Genomic DNA, 24355 nt, shown 5'->3' with positions numbered 1-24355 from the left:
TCGAACTATTCAGAGCGGCAGCATTAGATCAGGTTGCCTCCGCCAAGAAGAAAGGTTAAAATAATATAATTTGAGGTCAAATGCTCTCCCGGCTGGAGATGACTGTAGACTATGAGATCTGGTCTATTTTGTACTACTGGTTGGTCTATGAGCACGTTTGTGTCTCAGTATAGCTTGTAGGTTTTACTCTCAAGCTTATTCTCAGTAACGCATTGGTAATATTGCAGATGGTTATTCTGGAGAAGTCCCAGTTTGTTAGCTATCTCTTTTCTTTTTTCAGTAGAAAAGGATCATTCCTACTAAGTCATGCCGTTCATTATATTCAGTTTTAGCCTGGCAGATAAGATATTGGATAATTTATTGATCTTGACATATATATCGGCATTTGTCATTTTGGACCTAACGGTCTTTGACGATATATTTCAGGTAATTTTTGGTTGGTATCACGCAATCTTGAACGACGAATAAGGAACTTTCTCTTTCAGGGAACATCTTTTCTGATATTAACCAATATTTAGGTGCTATACTATCGAGTCTTGACTGTAATGTCACCTATGCAGAGGTTCACCCATGTAGCTGTGCATTTATTGGTCATTATAAAGGTGGTTTAAATGTGTATTTCTGATCCTCTCAATTTAACCTATGTTGTAGCATCTACTGTGAAAATCAAACCATGTAGAATATATGTTGCATCCAAAAATAAATTCTTAAATTAACAATATGTTTTTCTAATGGCTTATGTATATCGATAAATCTTCTTTCCCGTAATATAGTGCAGTATACTATGAAGATGATTTTATATATTTGTGAGGTGTGTTCCATTTCTGAACCCCATCTGTGATATTCTGTGGGATTAGGTATTCGAGAAGCTCTCTTCGGTTTGAATGTTCTTACACAAAGATGCCTAGACGTTAATCAGGAAGTACATGCAGGTTTCATAGATTATGAAAAAGCGTTTGACAGAGTCCGCCATGATAAGCTAAGAGACATTCTTAAAAGAAAAGACATACATAATAAAGATCTGCGAATAATTCTCAATCTATATTGGAATCAGAAAGCTAACATCAAGATAGAAAATTAAATATTACAAGCAATAGAAATACGTAGAGGAGTACGACAGGGATGCATATTGTCACCGCTGCTATTTAATGTTTATAGTTAATGCATCTGCCAGGAAACCATTTTGCAAGCAAATGAAGGAATCGTAATCAATGGAGAGGTTGTAAATAATATTCGATACGCAGACGACACTGTACTAGTCGCAAGAACAAAAGAAGAATTACAACGATTACTTACAAATATAAATATTGCCTGCAACAATTATGGCGTGAGTATTAATATAAAAAAAACCAAGTATATGGTCTTCAGTAAGAAAATGACACAACCAGCACATTAGTATACAAGGGATTCAAATTGAAAAAGTATCAAGTTACAAATACTTGGGTACTTTAATAAACGAAACTGGAGACCAAAACAATGAAATAAAGAAACGTATCGAAATTGCCAGGGCCACTTTCATAAAGATGAAGAAATTCTTCTGCAACAGAGATATAAGCATCCCTCTCCGATTAAGAATGCTAAGAGGCTTTAACACGCTATTATACGGTGTCGAGGCCTGGACTCTTAAGCAGAACAATAAAAAAAATATTGAAAGTTTCAAGATGTGGTGCTATCGTCGAATGCTGAAGATAAGTTGGCGTTACAAAATTTCAAGTAATGCAAAGGATAGGAAAAGACCTAGAAATTTTGTCAACGATCAAACGAAGAAAACTCGAATATTTGGGATACCTGATGAGAGGACATAAATACGCATTACTTCAAAATATAATGCAAGGAAAAATAGAAGGAAAACGGAATCCAGACCGTAGAAGAATGTCATGGTTGCGTAATTTGAGAGAGTGGTTTGACTGTACCACGAATGAACTCTTTAGGTCAGCTGTAAACAAGGTCAGGATAGCCTTGATGATTTCTAATCTCCGATAGGAATGGCACAAGAAGAAGAAGAAGAGGTCTGTGTGAGAACTTTTCGTTAAAAATATTACATGGTAAGTATTTTGTTTAAAAAATAATATGCACCGAATATAAAAATATTAATTAATGATTTCTTAAAACCTTTGTTTAAGATTTAAAAACCGTCTATAGAAATATTAAGTCAACAAATTATTTGCTATTGTTTGGCTCGATTTATTTTTCTTATTAATTTTTATGGATACCACCTATAGTAAACTGTTTTATTAGTTATAATAAAAATTGAATAAAAACCTTATGTATTTCTTAAACTACCAGTTTATTATATATTTGTTACAGTAACAGTTCGATAAAAGTTTTAAAAGTCTGCGTTATTGATTAAGTGACTCAAATGGCATCTTAACTATATTGGAAGGATAAATTATGTAAGAATGTGTTTCATACTTTACTATCATTTAGTGGTAAGTCAATATAAATAAATCTTTACATAGTAAAAGAGAACGAAAAAAATTAAATTACCAAAATGCGAAATCGTGTTTTTCTTTTCAGACAATTTAGATTTTACTATTACAACCCACGATATAGTTGTGGGTTGAATATAAAACTTTAGAAAGTGCTATAGAATTATATTCGTTTATAAAAATCATTTATAAGGACTTTTAATTATCACTAAACCTCGATTTATAGACAAAATGGCTTTTTTTTTGTTTTTTTTTTAATTCTAGATGTTTTCGCACATTTTGCCTGTTTTCGTAAATTTCGCTTATATGTGCCCTTTTTTGATTATATTATGCTAATACCCGTGATATTATTCACACTAGATACTATTACTAAACCTCCCTATAATAATATTTTGTGTTAATAATAAAGCGTCAATGTTTTGCTGAAAAATTCAAAAATCGAGCCTCGGAACACGGACGGCAAAAAACGAAGAGGACGTAGCAAACGAATAAGGATTTTGAGTATAAACATATGTGTATAACAATAAAAAAATGCCAAGGTAGTGAAGACATAGGAGATTTCATACATATTTATAGTGGAGTACAAAAAGACAAGAGGGCACAAGCAGGCGTATCAATATTGATAAAAAAGGCCTAAAAAAAATCAGAAAATCTGGGAGCAAATCAATGAGAGTATCCATATCGCGGAAAGGGCACGACCTTGAGATCATTGGAATATATGCACGATCAGAAAGTGTATTAAAAACAGATAGACAAATATTTTACGAAACCTTTTTATACGTTACTGAAAATATAAATATCCGCATATAAATTGTGCTGTAGGAAGATTTTATTGCTTGGACGGAAAAAATAAAAATGAGGAACAGTTAATCGAATTTTCAGAATAGCATTCCCTAAATATCCTAAATGTATTCTACCTACATATAGACATACATAAGTATGCCTGGATCCAACCAATAAGAAACATCAAGGCAATTATAGATTTTGTTACCACAAAATAAAAAAACACATATACAAATAAAGATGTAAGGGTATAAACAGGATCGTGTTGAGGAAGTGACCACTATATGGTAAGTTTAAAATGTTAGCTACAGTATCTACCGCAACCACTGCACCTAAATAACAACCAGCCAGCACAATCAAAACCATTGAAAACGAATCCAACTAAATAAAATGATTGATTTACTGCAAAACGACTCACCATCATTTTTACTAAAGTTACGGCTTAGACAAAAATAAGCAAACCTGATTTACTTCTGGTAGATCATCGCAAAATTAATAAAGTAGCTTATAAAGCACTTAACACAATTCAAAGGAACAAAAAGGATACTCCATTGTAATGGACAAATGATATTTTTAATACAGTACAAAACAAGAAACAAGCATTTTCAAAGTAGCCACAAACAAATGACTCAGATGGTAGATCAGCGGTCGGGGAACTTTTTTAATCATTACCCCAAAATATTTTTGTTTACGTTTTATTACCCCATGGCGAAGAAAAAAAAAGAAATCGCCTCTTTTTAGCATCTTTCGTATTATAGCCCTCATGATAGTTTTGAAAAGAAAACAATAACTAAAAATTTATGTTAAACATTATTTATTCAATTTATCAATGTAATACCTAGTAATACATAACGGTAATAATAGTAATATATTTATGTATATTCAGTTGAGGAAAAAAAATTCGTCCCCACAGAAAATATAAGTAAATGATAATTTCTTGTTATTTTTTAGATCATATGATATTTTTCTGGTATTATTAGACTCTAATAATACAAGAAAAATATCATATGAATTACAAAATAACAGGAAATTATCATTTACTTATATTTTCTGTGGGGACGATTTTTTTTCCTCAACTGTATATAACAAATTGAAACTCATTGGGGTACAATTGAGGGTTGACAATTTGCGTTACTGTAACACATTATAATAATAATAATGGTGATACAAACAAAAATTAGAAAAAAAAAATAATTGAAAACATTCTTCCTTCACGTTTTGGAAAAATGATGTTGTTTCATGTTCGATACAATTGCTTCAAAATTGGGACTTTTTGATGTAAGGGCGATTTGAATACATTCTTCGGCGTTTAATCGATTTCTGTTCTTCCTTTTTATGTTTATTAGAGTGAAAAAGCCTTGTTCGCATAAATATGTTGTTCCAAATGGCAACATTTTTTTAACCGCCTCTTTATGTGCAATTTTGTAAGCCTTTGCAGCTTTTAACATCCAAAAAGACGACAGATTTGGTTTAGTCAAATTGAATAATGTGCTTCAGAATTGGATCAAAGTTCAAGAATTGCTTCTGCCAAACCTGAAGGTTATTCTGATATCATAGCAATTTGGCATTTAAAAGGATCTGCAATCCAACTAACAGTACGTGTATCAAGATCTGGAAAGTAATCTGAAAACCGCTTTCTGAGTTTGATAAGATGTCTTACAATTGTATGCTTGATGTCAGCAAAAGTAATATTTTCACAATCTTCCAAAAACAAAGCTAACTTTGAAAAAGAAACTATCTGAAACTTATTTATACTCTCAAAAATGTTCGCTTAATATGCGAATTATGCAACCCAGGAAGAGTTTTTAAACCTATCTGCGAGAATATTTCTTTGATCAACCATAAAAATTTCAACTTCAGTTTTAAGAGTCCATACTCGATTTAGTACATTTCCGCGAGAGAACCACCTTACTCCTGTATAATAAAGTAGGTCCATTATATTCAGCTTCACCGTCCTGACATAATTCACGAAATAGCCGCGTGTTTAGTGCATGTCCCTTGATAAAATTTACAATCTTGATGACATCATGCATGACGGATTCCAGAGTAGGTTCTAAATATTTGACCATAAGGGCCTGGCGATGGATCATACAGTGAGTAAGTTCAATATTTGGATTATTTTTTTTACGAAAGCCGAAAATTGAAAATATATACTTTTTACTCACAAAAGTTTCATTTTTACCCCCAAAAATTGCATTTTTACCCTATTTGGGGTAATTTACCCCGGTTCCCCGACCGCTGTGGTAGACGAATATAAGCAAGATCAAACAGAGAAGTGAAAAATCTAGTAATTAAAACAACAAATATTTCCTGGGAAAGTAAATGCGAAGAGCTCAACACATATATAAAGTCAACAAGATCAAGACAAGCATAAAAAATTGTAAAAACTTGAGGACAAACGAAAAAAATAGTGAACAGAATAGATTTAATAAAAGAAAGCCCTTGGATCAAACATTGCTCAAAACTTTTACAAAACACCACAACTGCAATATATGAAGTGGACTATGATACAAAAATATGACTAAACATTAAAAGTGGAAACAAATTAACTAGAAAAATTCCTATTAGTAAGGATCTAAAGCAAAACTACTAAATAACATCATCATCATTTTGGCTTTACAACCCTGTGTGGGTCCTAGCCTCCCCAAGAATTTTTCTCCAGTCGTCCCTATCCATCGCCTTCCTCCGCCAAGCACGTATTTCCATATTTCTCATGTCTTCATCGATGTTATCTAGGAATCTTGTTCTGGGTCTTCCTCTTCTTCTTTGACCAATAGGTCTATCAAGGAGCGTTTTTCTAGCTGGGTCGGTTTGCTCCATCCGCATTACATGGCCTACCCACCTCAAACGTCCTATCTTTATGTGTTTTACGATATTTGGTTCCTGGTATATCCTATAGAGTTCGAAGTTGTATTGTCTTCTCCAGACACCATTTTCATTTACCGCTCCATAGATGCGCCTTAGTATTTTTCTTTCGAAACATCCTAACATGCTTTCATTGCTTTTTGTTAAAGTCCAAGTTTCTGAACCATATGTTAGGACTGGGCGTATTATTGTTTTGTAGAGTTTTACTTTTGTATTTCTTGATATAACTGTAGATTTAAAAAGGAGATTAAGCCCAAAATAGCCTCTATTAGCCGTACAAATTCTGCGGTTTATCTCTGCGGTAGTGTCATTTTCAGTATTGACGAGCGTTCCCAGGTATACAAATTCGTTAACTGCTTCGATGACGTCATTTTCTACAGCAAGTGGCCGTAGTGTTTGTGGTTGCGTACCTATTTTCATGTATTTTGTTTTATTGGTGTTTATTATTAAACCCATTTTTGTGGCCGCTTCCTTTAATGCTACGTACGCCTCTCGTGCTGCGTTTTCCGTTCTCCCAACAATATTGATATCATCAGCACATGCTAAAATTTGCACAGATTTGTTATATATTGAACCGGTAGTTGTGATTTGTGACGTACGTATTACTTTTCCTAGAGCTAGATTGAATAGTATACAGGAGAGTGGGTCTCCCTGACGTAGCCCGTTATTTGTTTTAAAAGATTCAGAGAGTTCCCCCTGGATTCGTACTTTGCATTCAACTTTTTCAAGGGTTAGTTTGGTTAAACCTACCAACTGATTTGGTACTCCTAGGTCTATCATTGCTCTAAACAATTCTCTTCTATTTACAGAGTCGTAGGCTGCCTTGTAGTCTATAAATATGTGGTGCGTGTCTACACCGTATTCCAGTGTTTTCTCTAGAATTTGTCTTAGGGTTGAAATCTGATGAATTGTTGATTTACCACCTCTGAAACCAGCCTGGTATTGTCCTATTATTCGCTCTGCATATGATGCCATACGATGGCATAGTATATTGGAGAATATTTTATACGCTGCATTTAGGAGCGTAATTCCTCGATGGTTAGAGCATTCAAAGATATCTCCCTTTTTGTGTATGGTGCAAAGTATTCCAATATTCCAATCATTGGGAAGGGACTTCTGTATCCATATTTCTTTTATAAGCTGCTGTAGCGCTATTATGATATCGTGGCCACCTTCTTTATATAATTCCGCTGGGAGATTATCTATTCCGGGTGATTTGTTTCTGGCTAGTTTGTTTACAGCGTCTTTAACTTCCAGGATCGTTGGTGGATCCTCCTTCCTTTCGTCTGCTCCGCTTACCTCGCAGCTTTCGTCTTCCGGGTTTTCTTCTTCCTCTATATTAAGTATCTGGTTAAAATATTCCGTCCATCGGTTTAGTACGTCTGTTCTTGTTGTTAAGAGATTGCCATTTAAACTTCTACATTGATTTGTGTTTGCCTTAAATTCTTTTCTGTTGATGTTAACTTTCTTATAGAATGTTCTGAATTCTTTCTCTCTGTTAAGTGAAACAAATGAGTGTTGACTAAATAACACTCTTCAAAATTATCTGAATAAGGCGTTTTTAATCTGGCGAAGAAAGTGCTGCAATATGTTCACCCTGGTCGAAGACATGAGATTGTGCACGATACACTTGTTGACGACAAAGATGTTCTATCTGAAGACTAGAGTGAAATAGAATATAGGCTTAGACAACTGAAATAGAAGTACACCAAGTTAGGCTTCACAAGGCTAGGAAAAAAAGCAAAAAGCATTTCCAAGTCTTTAGCTCTTTTTTTGCGTTTAGAAAAAGAGTCCAAATAATATCAAAAGCAGGGAGTAACGAAGAAATATATTCCAGGATTGGCCAAGCAAGTTCAACCCCTAGACAACTACACAGAGTATTGTGAAATAATAAAATAAAAAAGGAAAGTAAGAGAAGCATTTATAAAGCAATTATAGGAAGTGTAGTAGATCTGTCAAAGTCCTGAGGTCCTTGTATATTAACCCTTAACTGGAGAGACCCTATTTTAATACACACAGAGCGACACGCCGTCTGACAGACTACAATGTAGGAGATGGGATAAGAACTAAACTTACACACTTTTTTAATATATTTAATTATTAAATACAACTCTAAAAGCTGTTTGTATTTGAAATTGAACACAGTAAAGAAACTCAAAATATTGTACGAGAATAAAAAAATAACTACGACTTTTTAACAGCTAATCATTTACAGTTCGTGACAGGCATATTTTTTACTTTTCATTACAGTGAAAAAATAAATATACATCAAGTAAGTTTTTTTATATGAAAGGCACTAACACATACTGGATTAGGTAAAAATTAACTCGCGAAATTATTTTGATGGTTTCGTACACTGAAGACACACAGGTTTTCTACATCGGCCACAAAGGTATTTTGTCAAACGGTTCTTCTTATAAAAATAACATATTTTTCTAGTAACGCTTCTCTAGTACTAATAGCTCGTTATCATCTACTTGTTTATTATCAAGAATTCCAAGAATACTCGCTATACTAGCACGAATTTGCCGCGGTACATGAAAATTACCCATTCTTTGCTTCATATGATCTTCTACTAATTGTTTTGCTAATATTTTAGCAAAAGCAGATTTTTCTTAAATTTTAGTATTGTTTTTGTAACTTTGGTGCAGTATGTATACATTTACAACAGCAATATCTATTATACCAAAGAAAACAGCAAGAGTCCATCTGTGAGTTCTTCGACTACACGAACTTTTAGCACATTTTTCGTCCATGCAGTCTACACCTTTGTCGGCATTATAATATGAAATTATTTTTGGTTTTTCTATTGAAAAATTATTATAAGCTCTATCATGCATTGATGATATTAAAATATAAGCTTTGTTTTTTTCTGGCCACATAAGATACCATTGTACACTCTTCTCTAAATCCATAAACACTAGAACCAGGTTCTCTGGTTTTATTGGCCAAAAATGACGAAAATTATTTTACGTTTGTTCTTTTTCAAAGTTCCTACATACGTAAGATTATTTTTCTGCAAAACATCTATTAGCACTTATGACGAAAACCAGTTGTCCGCAGTTATGTTTCTGTTGCTGCCAATTAAAGGTTTAGTTAACCGCAAGACTGCTTGTGTTGGTTTTGAGTATTTTTTTTTCTTCGGGTAAAAGACTTAAGCCGTCCGAATTTTGCCACAGTATATATACCCGTTATAGAAATAACTGGTTCTTGCATCAGTAAAAGCCATTATTTTGATGTCATACTTACATGGCTTATTAGGCATATACATTTTGAAACGGCACCTTCCCCTAAAACTGACAAGCATTTCATCAACAGTTGCTGATTGACCTAGACCATAAGCGTTTTGACAATTTTCAATAAAATAATTGAATATATAAAAAACTGCTGCTACTGGATCATGTTTTTTTCCTTTGTTCTCGATCATCTAAATTATCAAAACAAAGAGCTGATAAAATTACTGCAAAACGCTTTTGATTTCATGACAGCTCTAAAAATTTCCCTGCCAGTTCCATCTGTTGCAAAAAGCGTTTTTATATTCTCATGGTTTGATTTGAATACCGCAGAATATACGAGGAGTCCTATGAAAGTTTTCATCTCCGTTATGTCAATATCCTTGGGTCATGTTTATTTAGATCATTATACTTCATTTTCATTAAATTCAATTTATGACTGGTCCACTGAATAACACATAATAACATATTTTTGTCAAACAATAACTGCCATACCTTTAGAGGATCAGCTTGCTCTCCAAGACTTCGTGCTTTTGTTTTTAGGACGGGAATTTTTGTTACTAAATTATGTTTCCTTGTATGAGATACTGGTCGAACTTTAGATTTACACCATGTCAATATCCTTGGGTCATGTTTATTTAGATCATTATACTTCATTTTCATTAAATTCAATTTATGACTGGTCCACTGAATAACACATAATAACATATTTTTGTCAAACAATAACTGCCATACCTTTAGAGGATCAGCTTGCTCTCCAAGACTTCGTGCTTTTGTTTTTAGGACGGGAATTTTTGTTACTAAATTATGTTTCCTTGTATGAGATACTGGTCGAAATTTAGATTTACACCACCTAAATCGGTTTTTTATGTAGAAATATGCTTGATTATTAGTCTTAACTATATTTTCTTCCTAAATATTTGCTTCATAACTTTCCATACCTCCAAATAGCCGTCTGGCTATTTGGATTCCAAATAAACATTATCTTGTACTTGATCAACATCACTAGCGTCACTATCTAATTCGTCAAACCACTTCAAAGCTGCATCTTCAACATCAGCATCGGTAAAACGGATTTTGTTTGATGGACCGGCCATGATTGTAACAAATACGCGACGTTTTCAATGAAACAAAAATAATGTAACCTGAACCGAGACGTGTCGTCTAACAGACTAAAACTGATTTTCGGTTATAACTTTTCCAAATATTCGCATTTCTTTACCTAAGTCGTGTCACTAATAGTTAACGAATAATATAAGCTTCCAGAGAAGAAAAATAAAAGGAAATATTCGAATGTAATTAAATACCAATATCCACAAGAAAACTAAGTTGCTGTAGCTGGCTGTATACCATGTATCACAAAAAATTTATTAAAATCCTTTATAAAAGAATCCTTTATATAATTAAAATACCCAATCGGGCTATATCATAAAACGTTTTCGGAATCTCTATTCCACCATCAGTGTTTCTAGGTGTACGTTTTGAGCCACTAAATATTTGGGTAAAAACCCGTTAAATGTTAGTTTAAATTTAAAAAAAATAAAAAAAATAAACAAAAAAAAATTTAAAACTAATAACATTTAACGGTTTTTTACCCAAATATTTAGTGGCTCAAAACATGTACACCTAGAAACACTGATGATGGAATACAGATTCCGAAAACGTTTTGTGATATAGCCCGATTGGGTATTTTAATTATATACCTTTTATAAAGTAATTGAATACGTAAATAAACATTACTAGAAAAAATATTAAAGGTAAGACTTAGACTAATATACTCCGGATAAATGTAACAAGATTAGGATTCAAAATATGACAAACTAGAAAACAGAGCGCATAATAGGTATGTCGGAATAGTGAAACATCTTAGAGTAAGCCAATATCTTCAAAGGATTGTCGTGTCAAAAATGATTATATTGATGTTGATCTTTTGCTATGTGGTTATTTTACATAATTTGCAGTTGTCTTGGTATCAACTTTGGTTGTCTCCACTTCTGGTTGATTTCTATCTTATTTTTCTTACTAGAATTTCAGTACGGATTTGAAGTGCACTTTAGATAAAATAATTTAAGAGTGGGTAATATAAATAATACAAAAAATTGTTTATTAATGTTAATGTGTATTGTTTCAAATTGATTTAATTTTAAAAAGCTATAAACAAACTAATTAATTTGACAATTAAATTAAGATATGTTACAACCTACAGATAAAACGTTAAACAGATTTTTACTTATAAAATATTACATTTCTCTAATTTACTGGTTAATTTCCTTACATCTTGTGGTTGATACTTCACTGAGGGATCGAGACCGTGAAAATATACAGTACTCTACAAAAATAACATCATACTTTTGTGATCCTATAGATAATAGTAAAGATTTCTTACATGCGCTTGGTAAAGTGAAAAAATTAAAGATATTACGTAGGTAAATACTTAACATGTGGAGTCCTTGGAAGAACAACAATTTTGATTATGAGGTTAAACAAGAAGATTCTTATCAATTAGAAGATATACAGGTCTAATATTTGTAATGCAAGTTAATTACTAAATACTAGCGGACCAACTCGGCATCGAGTTTTGATGTAAGTTTTGCTGATATTTAAGAGGGGCGGAGTCTAACGATCCATCGTTTCCGTCGCCTGGTGTAAATGTTCCAAAAATCCTAAAAATAAACTGTATCGACGTCAATTTTTTTAAATTGAAAATCGATACAGTAGTTTTTTAGGATTTTCAGGAAGATTTACATTAGGAAACGGAAACAATATGTTTGTTAGACTCCGCCCCTCTTAAATAAAAAACGGAAGTTAAACCGGAAGTAACTTTTTTTTGCATATTTTAGATAGTAAAATGCCACGTTTAAGAAAAAGAAGTCGGTTTGAGAACTCTAACTAACTAACTAACTAACTAACTAACTAAATTTATATTTAAATATTATTTAAATTTAAAAAATACAGAAAACAGTATGATGCTCCGCGCTAGTCTACACTACCGCCTACTGTACCACTTTTTTGAGAATACGCCACAATTTTACTTTATAATAAGTTTATTTTTTATTTATTTATTTAAAATAAACCTAATTTAAAGTAAAATTGTGGCTTATTCTCAACAAAATTAATAATATATTTCTAACTAATAAATTAAAAACAAAGTAATGCTTACCTTATTATTTAATTCTTCAAGTATTAAACTCAAAACGTAGTGTAAATTTTTAAATATCAATCACAACACCTCACACACGCTGCACTTGTTGGAAACAGAATACTTTCTAACTAAACATAAAAATAAAAAAATACCAACTCATCAGATAGTGTAAAACAGACCCCATAAATTAAAATCGGAGACAGGAGGATCCCGAATTTTAAGTGGGTATAATATTGAATTCCTTTACTTTACTATAGAAAAATTCATTTTATGGCCGCCATTTTTAAACCGGTTCGATTTTTTTAAATTTTAAACCTTAGGGGGAATCTACTCAACAATCTGTTTAATTATTCGAAAAAATTATTTTTCTATCTATCACCGTTTAGGAGGAGTATTGCGCACAAGAAAAGGGCTTAGCCTTTTAGTATATAAGATCTCTCTAACGATGCCAAAGGTATAGTGAAAAATGTGTATAAAGGATTTTGTTTATAATTGACTACACTCGAGGCCATTAGACAAACTGTTTTTAACAAAAGTGTCAAAATCAACCGAATATACCATTATAGTTATAGGAGGAACATCTAAATCAAGAAGAAAGAGTAAATATACTAAAAAGATCCGAAAAATGGAACTTGATTTAACCCATAAGTTCAACAATATACAAAATGTATGCAGCCAACATTTTCCCACGACTAAAACTATTTGACAAGAACTAAGAGAAAAAGATATCGGTTCTTGTTCGGCAACAACACTTCGCATTTTTTTAAAGCTCATAATTTTTCCAATCATGGAAACCAACAAAATACCTTTTTTTGCGAAACTAATATATTCGAAATATAATGGAGTATACAAAAATAAAACGAAACATTGTATATTTGAATGAACATGGTACAATACGCATGGCACCGTAAAAAAAGCTAGATAGAAAAAAATAAAAAATGTTCAGTTGCATTACTCACATTGTTCAATAATAAAGATAAAATAATTATTAATTTACACTACGATGGAGAATACGGATGAAACTACAACGCACTATTGATATCTGTCAAAATAGCTCTTCTCACAAAATTGCCAAAAACAGAGTAATTCATATGCATAATTAAAAGCATACCAAATTCTACTTGGAGCAAATCACAAATCCAAAAATTTCTTTATGAGGAATATTTGTATTTTAAAGAGACATACTCGTATAAAAAGCAATTATTACAGGTTATTCAAAGTAATCAATTTCTCAGTTTTAATTAATCAGTTACTGAAATCCAATAGAATTATTATGGGTGCAATTAAAAGAAAATATAAAATGACAAATAAAATAAACAATTAAAGCAATTTGATGAGCAGGAAGTAATAAAAAAATATTCAGAATACTAAAAAATATGCAACAGTGTAACCAAGTGATGATGAAGAGCCTGAAGATAATAGGAAAAAGTTGGTGTTGCCGAAATGGTAATGGTAAGAAATAAGAAGTAATGGTGAGAATATATTGACAACTAACTTGCAGGTAACGGGTAAACATTTCTCTACGATCCTGCTAGAGGATAGGTCTAGATAAAGCACGCGACCCTGCTTTATTCTTCAAAAATTTAGTGGCATATTTGCTGTCTCAAACTGGTAAAGAATAGCAGCAATCACTAGCACCAGTTCAAGGCGCACAGAAAATGACCCTGGATCGCCTTGAAACTGGACTAACGCCTGCCTAAGTTGAGCTATTTGAATGGTTGTATATGTCACTGTAACGGGGAAAATGTACATGTGCATCATTTTTTAATTAAAATCATAACTTTTTTATTTTAATTGGAGCAACATTAATAAAGCGGCAAAAATTGTAATGAAGCAAACACCAGTAGGGAGAAGGTCAAAGGAAAAACCTAAACTTAGATAAATGGAACAAGTGGAACAAGATCTAAAAACACTTAAGATTACCAACTGGGAAAATAAAGCAAGGAACAGAACAGAATGGCGGAAAATCGTAGAACAAGCCATAACCCAGAAAGGGTTGTCGAGCTATTGATGATGATGAACATTAATAAAACATTGCAAGAAAATAATTTACGTAATTTGAAATTTTAAAGCACAATATGGTCTTGTTGATATCCGAGAATACTTATTCTTCACACAATGTTGCCGAACTGAATTTTCTTATTTTGGGTTTAAATTATCTAGCCAAATTCTGAGTATACTATAACAATGATTCTGACAACGCTATTACAAATTCTGTGTTTATTTTCTCTTGAAATTGTTCTATCTCGCAGTATGCTATTTCATTCTCGAACGACTTGTCTTTCCCGTTGATTTCTGTATTTAATCTGTATTTATCTGTCTACTTTTTTATTTTTTACAGTATACATCTAAGCAATTTAAGATTGGCCAATAAACTTGAAAACGCACATATCAATAGGAAAGAAAAATGAATAAAAAGGGTGTGTTTTCCAAGCCAAGCGAGTCTAGTCTTGCTCCGGATCCCACATAAGGTCTCCCATACCGTAGTAGCTCCTTTTACGGGGCTATGCTACGCACTCGTCCTTAGACTCTTTTACTTGAATCTGTCTACTACCAAAATGTGTTTTATTGTGAGAAATTACATAACCCACCAAATTAGGACAGAAACGCAGAGAAAACTTCGGTTGGGCTGGCCTTAGCCGTCTGCAGAGTCCCTAAGGAGCTGATATATAAGTTATTTTTTGCCAAGTATGAACCTCCTTATAATGACAATAGTCAGTTATTTTTATGTTTACTTCTAGACCCCATTTTTTATCTTTCTGACTAAATTTGAGGGGCACTAGATATATTCTAGATCTTAGTAATATAAGGCCAAGACTATTTTATCGTTTGCGAAGCATAATGTGTATAATCTCTCGTCGTTTCGAAGGATTCCCATATCGCTACATTTCCTTTTCCACGTTTTCAGGACTTGCTTTAAGTAGATCTTAAACGAAGTCAGAAACAGACAGTATACTTGTCTGAGGTTTTTGTTTACCACATATTCTTTGGATACCTTCTTCTTCTTATGATTCCTATCCGTTTCGGATGTTGGAAATCATATTGGCAATGATGACCTTGCTCGCTGCGGCTCGAAACAGCTCTGTTGAGGTTTTCTTAAACCATGTTCTTAAATTCCGCAGCCATGATATTCTCCTTCTACTGGGTCCCCGCTTACCTTTGACTTTAACTTGCAATATAGACTGCAGCAGGGAGTAACGGTGCTGATTTCTAATTTCTCATAACGTGTCCCAGATATTGCAATTTTATGCGTTTGATCGTAAACACAATCTCTGGTTCCTTCTTCATTTTTTCTAGAACTTCCTTGTTCGTGATCCTTGCTGTCCATGATATTCTCAGCATTCTTCTATAAAGCCACATCTCAAATGATTCAAGTTTTTTAATAGTGGTGTCTGTAAGCGTCCATGCCTCCGCCCCGTACAACAACACAGAGAACACATAGCATCTCAAATGTCTCATTTTTGTATCTAGGGATATGTTGTGACTTTTGAAGATGGTGCTCATTTTGTTAAAGACCGTTCTTGCCTTTCCTATGCGACACACTATTTCCTGTACATTGCTCCACTGTTCGTTTATAATAGTTCCCAGGTAGCAATACTGTTTTACTCGCTCTATCTGCGTCCCATTAATGTATAGATGAGCTCCATTTATATTCTCCTTGCTGATAATCATTTGTTTCGTTTTGTGGGTATTAATGTTTAGTCCGTACTGTTGACTGTACTCGTTTATTCTGTCCATTAGCCTCTGAAGTCCCTCTAAACTATCTGCTATTACCATGGTGTCGTCGGCATATCTAACATTGTTTACTCTTTCACCATTTAGAAGGATGCCTTCGTCTATTCCGTAAAGAGCCTCGTTAAAAATTTTCTCTGAGTACATATTAAATATTACATCCCTGTCTAACTCCACGCAGTATTTTTATGTGATCTGTTTCTTCTCCGTTAATTTTCATGTATGCGGTCTGATTCCAGTAGAGTTTTGAAATTATTCTGAGGTCTTTGTCATCCAGGTCTGTTTCTTTTAAAATGTTTTTCATCTTTTGATGTTGAACTCTGTCAAATGCCTTTTCATAGTCGATCAAGCACGCGTATACGTCGCAGTTAACGTCCCTGCATCTTTGAATGAACTCCGAAAAGTGCCTTTCTGGTACCCACTGCGTTAATAAAGCCGAACTGTCTGTCCTATATTTGTTCCTCGCACTTCTTATAAATTCTTTCATTGATGACTCTAAGAAACAGTTTCAACATGTTCATTAGGCTGATTGTTCTATATTATTCGCAATTTTTAGCCCCCTGTTTTTTAGGTATCGCTATGAATTCTGATTCTAGCCATTTATCAGGGATGATTCCTGTATTGTATAGTTTATTGAAGACAGCCGTGATCCAATTTATTCCTTCTTCCTCAAAGAGTTTTAAAAATTCAGCTTCGATATTATCAGGCCCTACAGCTTTCCTGCTTTTCATCCGTTTTATTGCTTCTTCTTAGATACCTTTATTTTGCTTGTGTTATTTTTATAGAGCTCATGCACGACTTTGATTAACTTACGTTGATATTTGTTTGTTAACTTATTCTTTATTACGCTACTTAAACGTAAAATGTACAATAATTTAACAGAACCAATGAACAAATAATTGATATACTTATCTAAAATATTAAAATTAGCAGTAAAACTTCATAAACTTTTACCGGATTGTCAATCGAGAATATAACGGCGAAAATCGTTTAACAGAAACGATTTGTTTTAATTCGTATAAACTGTATGACGACAAATGCTCCAAGAACCAACAAACCGAATATATCTAATAATTCTATAATAATGATATATTATTCAAACGATGTTATAAAATTTGGAAGATAAATATCTATTTTGGGATATTCAGTACGATAAAATTTATCCATTTTTCAGTCACCACCCACACAAAACATTGAGTCTGAAAATATATTACTATAACTAGTAGCGATTGCTTTATACGCAAAATAACTACATACTAATACGATCATTTGACATAAAAAGGTGACAGTAGACAGTATATAGAAACATGTGGTTAGTGATATAGAAAATATTAAGCCAGGTACTAATAATGGTAAGTTTTATGTGTAGGTTATAAGTATAATTATATATTAATACACTAGAGAATTAAGGATTTTCCCGCGACATTCGTTGATACAGGTATCTAACAACTATTTTTGGTAAATTTGGTGATAAATAAAATATGAAATAGATTGAACGTCTTTTTTTACTTATCTATCTGTTTATTAATAAACAATTTCATATCGCTATTTGATTTGAAAAACCAAAGGTGAAGACCAGTAAATTAAATGGGAAAGTGACACAATTTTACGAAAAACGGCGGAATAAACATTTTTTAAGATCGATACAACCTAAATAAATTTTTTTATTTTTTACGATTTATGTAATAAAAAATTTAAGACAGCGCAATTTACTTCGGCACCTCCCTTCCCCTACATCAAAAAAACGTAATTTTCTTTTGTTTTTATTATTTTTTTTTTTTTGGTAGGTTGCAATCAATTTAAAGTTTTCAAAAAAATCACACGCATAGTTAAAGCATTTACAAAACTACTCTATTTTTTATAGATCTGTATGTAATATAAATGTACCAAATCACCTAAAAAACATCCTACGTGTCTATAACAACAAAAAAATTACGCTGAGCCTCATTTTTTAATTACAGAGAACATTTTGCCTATCTTAACAGGGGTACCCTTTAAAAATGTAGGGGGCACCATTAATAATCAATTAGCTATGTATGACATACTACTCAAAACGCGAAAAAGTAAAAACACTTTTGAATTTACAAGGTAGACATCTAGAATTTTATTTTTAGAATTTGTTATTTATATATATTATTATATTTATTTCAGATGACCAACAATGACCTGCCTGCATTTTTACCGGAACCGACGTTATATGGCCTATGTGGCTAAATCGTTTCTAGTCTGCATAATGACAATTATTGTATTCTACTTTATTCTTCATATCTTACATTCACATGGTATATTTTTAAAAACCAAGTAAGTATGTTAAACAAATGATTTATTATATGGTAACAATAGTCAGCTCAGGTAGCGAAAAAAAAGAATATTGAGCGGTAAAAAGCTAACCGCTTACAAGAACATTAAAAGGTATTGTTGCTCACAATCGGGACCTTCCTTGGGGTTGTAGCATTTTATTTTGAACTCCCCTCGTATAAGTGATATAAACCATTTTAGAGTTGTTTATTATTTTAAAGATGTTTACTTTTTTAGCATTTTCTTTTAATGTTTCATTCGAAGTCGCCTTATAATTTTGTTACGTCGTAGAAATGGAATCTTCTGCGTTTTAATTCCTGTCAAGTGTTTGTTTATTTTCAACTTATATGAACGAATTTTTAAATTCGTCATTCATGCTTGGGTCGCTGTGGGTGCAAGGGTAGATCAAATTCTTACTTGGTTCGCTGTGTGGATCACAAGTATGGATCCGCAAATTCACCGTCGAATTTGTGTTTTCCTGTTTTTGGTCCCTTTGTGTAGAAGTATGTAGCAGTGAAGCCTTAAGCAGTTAGTGTATCCTAATAGTTGGGGGATTTGTGCAGTACACTGATGAAATTTTGAAGCAGTATATAGGATGCCCCACCAGTTTTGTTATCATTTTCCTGTTTGATCCAACTCCATCCACGTCAGATCTTCGTTCCAGATTATGGAAATGATTTCCTTTTGTTCCAGAGTTTCGTTCTTGCAGTTTCAGTCCAGAGATGTAGCAAGTTTCAGAGTTATGTGCGAAATAGTGAAAAATCAAGGTAACATTTAATGTTTTAAAGTAAAGACAGACATTTTTTTGATAAAGTAATAGTTGCTTTCATTGTTTAAAAGGATAATTTTTTTATTTGTAAAAATTTTTATATGTACCACAGTTTATACGTCAGTATCATTAGTAAGTTTTTGTAGCATCCAGTAGCGCACCTAGAATTTGCCTCTGGGGGGGGGGGGTTTTGGTTGGTCACCAAAATTTTTCTTATGATGTTACCTCCATTTTGAGTCCTTACAATGTATAAGTAAGAGTATCGGAATAGGGTCCTGGCCCAAAACCCCCCCCCCTCGGTGCGCCACTGGTAGCATCTCCTGAATTTGTAAATCAGTAGAACGCATGTAGGTTTTTTGTATTTTGCGACTATTGTGGTATTTTAATATTTTGTATTGTCTTTTTTGAGCATTCTTGTGTTCTCTATGTTTTGTAACTGTTTGTGGTGACACAAAAATAAATGTTAAATTTTTTTCTTAACATATTGCTTATTCTTTTTTTAACTAACCCTTTTTGAGTTTTATTTGAAAAAGATATGTTTTTTATGTTTAATAATTATATTTCCAGTTACAACTAGCTGGTTGTAATAGGTATAATTAGGCACCTCAAGTGGCGCCCTATATTAAATTTCTTGAGGTGTTTCCGGTTTATTTTCATTCTGTTTGTCCCAAGAGATTTATGACCCTTTATTTCATTTTTCTGTAGTTGCCCCAATCCAAACCCCCTTGTCTTTTACTTATCCACGACCCCAGCTCTCCTACCAAAACCTGAGTGCCGTTCGCACAAGTAGCGATTATTTTGCTTACCCTATCTCAACCCCATAGTTTCTATTCCCCAATTTTCTACCCCTTGTATTAATGCCCCGTGTGGTAGGCAAAATATTTCGTTACAGGGTAATAGATAATAGTGTATATGTATATATACATAGACATTTAATAATGTAAAAATCTTGGAACTACTTTATATAAAAATCGACTTTTCTTTGAAATGGTACACATTAATAAAACTCCTGAATAAATCAATTATAACCATTTAAGTAATATCTGCTGCAACATACTAAACAATATATGATATGATAGATCTTAACCTTCAAAAACAAACTCAGCAATCTTCTAGTAACTCTACCTACAATTTTATTCCATTTCTAAATATCAGTATTACAATAACTGACTACGTACCATCAATTACATTTTATAGATTAATTTACCATGTTCCTGATTCTTTCTCAATTCTCTACTATTAATTCCATCTTTCCACTTTATAATACTGTCTTAATAATTGTTTATTTTAACTTATTCACTAAAAATTGTGCAATAAGTGCACAATTGGGTAAAAATGTGCAAAATGTCATTTACCTAGACATGTTAACAAAATTTAAATTTTTACTGTTATATTTGTAAGTATTGAAATATTCATTTTGTTTACATATAATACCTAATAATTCTAATCAATTTACAGTTTTCTCCTGAAAGAGTCACAAAATCGCGAAATATGGACACAGAACACATAGAGTTTTATTTCCTACAGACCGATTGCTGATACTATAAGTCAATATTTAACACAGTACGGTCGAAAATAATTTGAAAAATAAAATATATACACACACATGTATTCTGTCAGTGACGTTTGACGTTTGACGTCTGACGTTTTCTGTCATGCAATCTTTAGTTTTTAAATCTCTGGTAGTCATTGCATCTTCGACATCTTCTCTCCATGACCGTTTTGGTCTACCTCCTTTTCTTCTTGTGGGCGGAGTCTATTTTTCTATCTTTTTTGACTATCTATTTTTATGTCATTCTCTGCAGGTGTAAATACCAGGTCTAGGTCAATTTCAATTTCTTTTCTAATGTCTACGTTCCTCAGCCTATTAAATCTAGTGTACCGGCAATATTTTTTCCAATAGTCTATTTCAATTGCCTTAATTTTTGATTTGTTTTTTGATTGATTTCCGAAAATTCGGCGCAGCACTTTCTATTTTTATTTTATAAAATCTTCTTTTATTTTCTTTTGATATTTTATTATTCCACAATAGTCCGTGTAGCTGTCTTGTGGCTGATCTTGCTTGGCCAATCCTAGAATGTATTTCTTCATTACTTCCTGCTTTTGATGTTATTTGAACTCCCAAGAATTTGAAGGTTTCAGTTGATTTTATAGTTCTCATTTCAATTTGTATGCTTTCTGATATTTCTCCTGTAGTGACATACTCGGTCTTTTGTATATTTATTGTAAGGCCCCACTTGGTGTACTACTTCTCCAGTTTTCTGAGCATATAGTCTATATTACTCTCGTTTTCAGCTAGAATGGCTTGGTCGTTAGCAGCCAACAATTGGAATGCCCATATCGCAGCATTTTCTTCTCCACACTGAGAGCGCCTCATTCAGATATATTTAAAAGAGTGTAGGTGCTATGCAGCAGCCTTGCTTTAGACCCCTACTAATAGAAATTTCTCTAGTTAATTCCTAGTTGCCCTTTAACTACTGTAGGTATCTACCATCCTGCTACGCCATCTCGGGTGACTCGCCCCCGGGTATAAGCATGGTATAGATTATCGGAATATAGATATGACTCTGTACCTACATCTTTATTAACGAATATATACTGTTAACACTTATTTACATAATATTCATTATTAATTTAAATAGTACTTAGTTGACGTTATACTGAGATTTACTGTAATTCGTATATGGTAATGATGACTACTCGTTGCTAAGATTTCATCTGTTAATACAAGTATACCAACTTACTATATTGACTTTAAGTTATTAAACTAAATTTAAGTTAAGTCTCCTTCAATTCCATTGATTACTCTTTTTATAATAAGTGGATCAGCTTTCCTTGTGGTTAACAAGGTACATAAGGCCACACTTGAATTATTTGCAAATTTGCAACATAAGTATTTTTTTAAACTTGACATACCTAAAACAATCAAGATCTATTTTTCTACTTTAAATTTCGCTTCCTTAATAGCCGTTCTCACCAATAATAAATCACCATCTTTCACAGATATTTTTGATCCAAATTGAACTTCTTTTTTAAATGTTACGTCAAGCAGTTTTATTAATTGTGCTTGATTGCTATTGTGAAAAATGAAGTCACGCTATAATACACAATTTTTGTTGTTGTAAAGAATATTAAATTTATGACCAGCAGTGCAATTTTGCACATTATAACGCTTAGATTTACTTCCCCCACTACCACAACTTTTCAGACAAAAAGTTTTCATTTAATGTCGCTACGAAAAACATTATATTTTAAAACATTCTACAATTTTTACTATATGTATAAATGGTACTGTTAAGTATTAGGGTTGATAAATTTACTTATGGAGTTTTAAATGTTAGTTAATTAGTATTAATAAATAAACAAATTATGAATTTTTAAAAATGAAAAAGCTATCTCGTCAAAAAATGGTCGCTATGGCCCATTTTTCATTATTTAAAAATTAAAACAATGGTGCACTTATATAAGTCCTATACTTTCTTGAAAATATCTTTTGGCTTCACCTAAACTTTGATAGATAATTTGATAAAATTTGTTCCAACATGTACCTACTGAATTACATTTTGATTTACGTGTATTGTAATTTTATGGGATCAGACTGCTACCAGAAGGTTAAAACAAAATGTTTATAATTGATTATATTTGTCCTTTAATTCATCTAGAGCCGGCGTTAAGGTATTGGCCGCCCGTGTGCAACTTAATATTTGCCGCCCCCCTTCCAACACTTTAGACATACATACTATTATTTAAAGAAATGTGCAAAAGATGCATAATATAACAATAATAATTTGTAAATAGATAAATATTTACTTGACCATTTAGACTAATCTCCATGATCCAACGTCTATATATTATCCTAATGTATATCCTGATATCCTAATATCCTATCCTAATATCCTAATTTAATAACCATGATCCAACGTCCAGAATATGTATATCCTAATATCCTAATTTAAACGTCCATTTAATTAAAATAAACCGTGAATAGAAACATAAACACATAAAAAAACTAAAAACGCACTTTTCGCGCTTTCGTCTCGGAAAACTTTTTGACAATATCTTTAATGTCCAATGTCGCACACACTTCATGTTCTATAGATAACATTGCATAAAGCAGAAACACATCTTACTACAATCGTTATTTGTTCTACGTGCGCCCCAATATTTTTTCTCCATTTCATATAATTTTTGATGAGCAGAGTCAACTGTTAATCATTTTTTTAATGTTTTAGATAGTTCAAACAGTTTTTGAGAATATTTTATATGAGTTGCACCGGTTCATATCTTTTTAAAATAATAGCTAAATGTTGCCAGTCACTTACCCCACTAATTCCACTAAGTAGTTGTCGGCTGCTTTCATCACAACAAAATAGTTTACAAGGTGCACAAAAAACACTATTTAGTGATAATGAGTAAAGTAACCACGGGCTATGAATTTGGTCTTGATTAGGTAATATGCGATAATAATAAGTTTCTGAAAATTTCCTATTATTTGTATCTCTGGGGAAGTTAATTTTTGTAATTTGCTGAGGGAAATTTTCAACAAGAAATTGAACTTCACTTGGATCATCTGAAACCAAGTATATGCTGGAGCTTCCTACACTGCAATCCAGATTAACTGGAACATTAATTGTTCTGTCTTGGTTGGTGGTTTCAGGATCAGGCGTTTCAGCATCAGCACTCGCACTATCGCTATTATTGTCATCAAATCATCCGTCTCTATCCGCAGGAATATTCAATTGTTTCGTACTTTTTTCTATGGTTTGGACTTCGCTTGAAGTTGAAGGTCCTAAATTTATATCCGAGTCTTCTTTATTTTCATGTATGTTTTTCATCAAAAATGATTCCAGTGCACCGCTAAGTTTTTTTTTTCTCCTCAGTTTTTGCCTCTTTATTGTTCTATATTAAAAACCTGAAAGTCGTTTTCTTTTTCTTTCAAACATTTTGAAATTATCACTTCAGAACGAAGCCGGGCGAATTTAACAAAATAAATCCAAAAACACTGCAAATAAGTTGTCCAAATAATGTTTCTCCAAATAATATGTAGCCGTAACGCGTATACGAATAAAATTGCTCTGATCTCGACGTTACTTCAAAATACAGT

The 24355-nt window shown here is 32.6% G+C and overlaps 1 protein-coding gene across 3 annotated transcripts in view; it reads left to right on the top strand.

The window, feature by feature from the left end:
* Positions 1 to 2285: 2285 nt before the first annotated feature.
* LOC140436252 (uncharacterized) overlaps positions 2286 to 24355 on the top strand; it is a 36197-nt gene continuing 14127 nt past the window's right edge. Inside the window, exons 1-2 of one of the 3 annotated variants that reach the window (XM_072524950.1) lie at positions 2286 to 2393; positions 18336 to 18485. In XM_072524950.1, the coding sequence (XP_072381051.1) occupies positions 18346 to 18485 (140 nt within the window). In that variant the 5' untranslated portion in view covers positions 2286 to 2393; positions 18336 to 18345. Of the gene's footprint in view, positions 2430 to 17392; positions 17537 to 18335; positions 18486 to 24355 lie in introns of those variants that run through there. The other 2 variants (XM_072524951.1, XM_072524952.1) reach the window with 2 other exon arrangements.

The sequence above is a fragment of the Diabrotica undecimpunctata genome, chromosome 3 (assembly GCF_040954645.1).
Source record: "Diabrotica undecimpunctata isolate CICGRU chromosome 3, icDiaUnde3, whole genome shotgun sequence".
NCBI classification, from domain to species: domain Eukaryota; kingdom Metazoa; phylum Arthropoda; class Insecta; order Coleoptera; family Chrysomelidae; genus Diabrotica; species Diabrotica undecimpunctata.
Note: the sequence above shows the minus strand (reverse complement) of the source record. Positions and strands in the feature narration are given on the sequence as shown.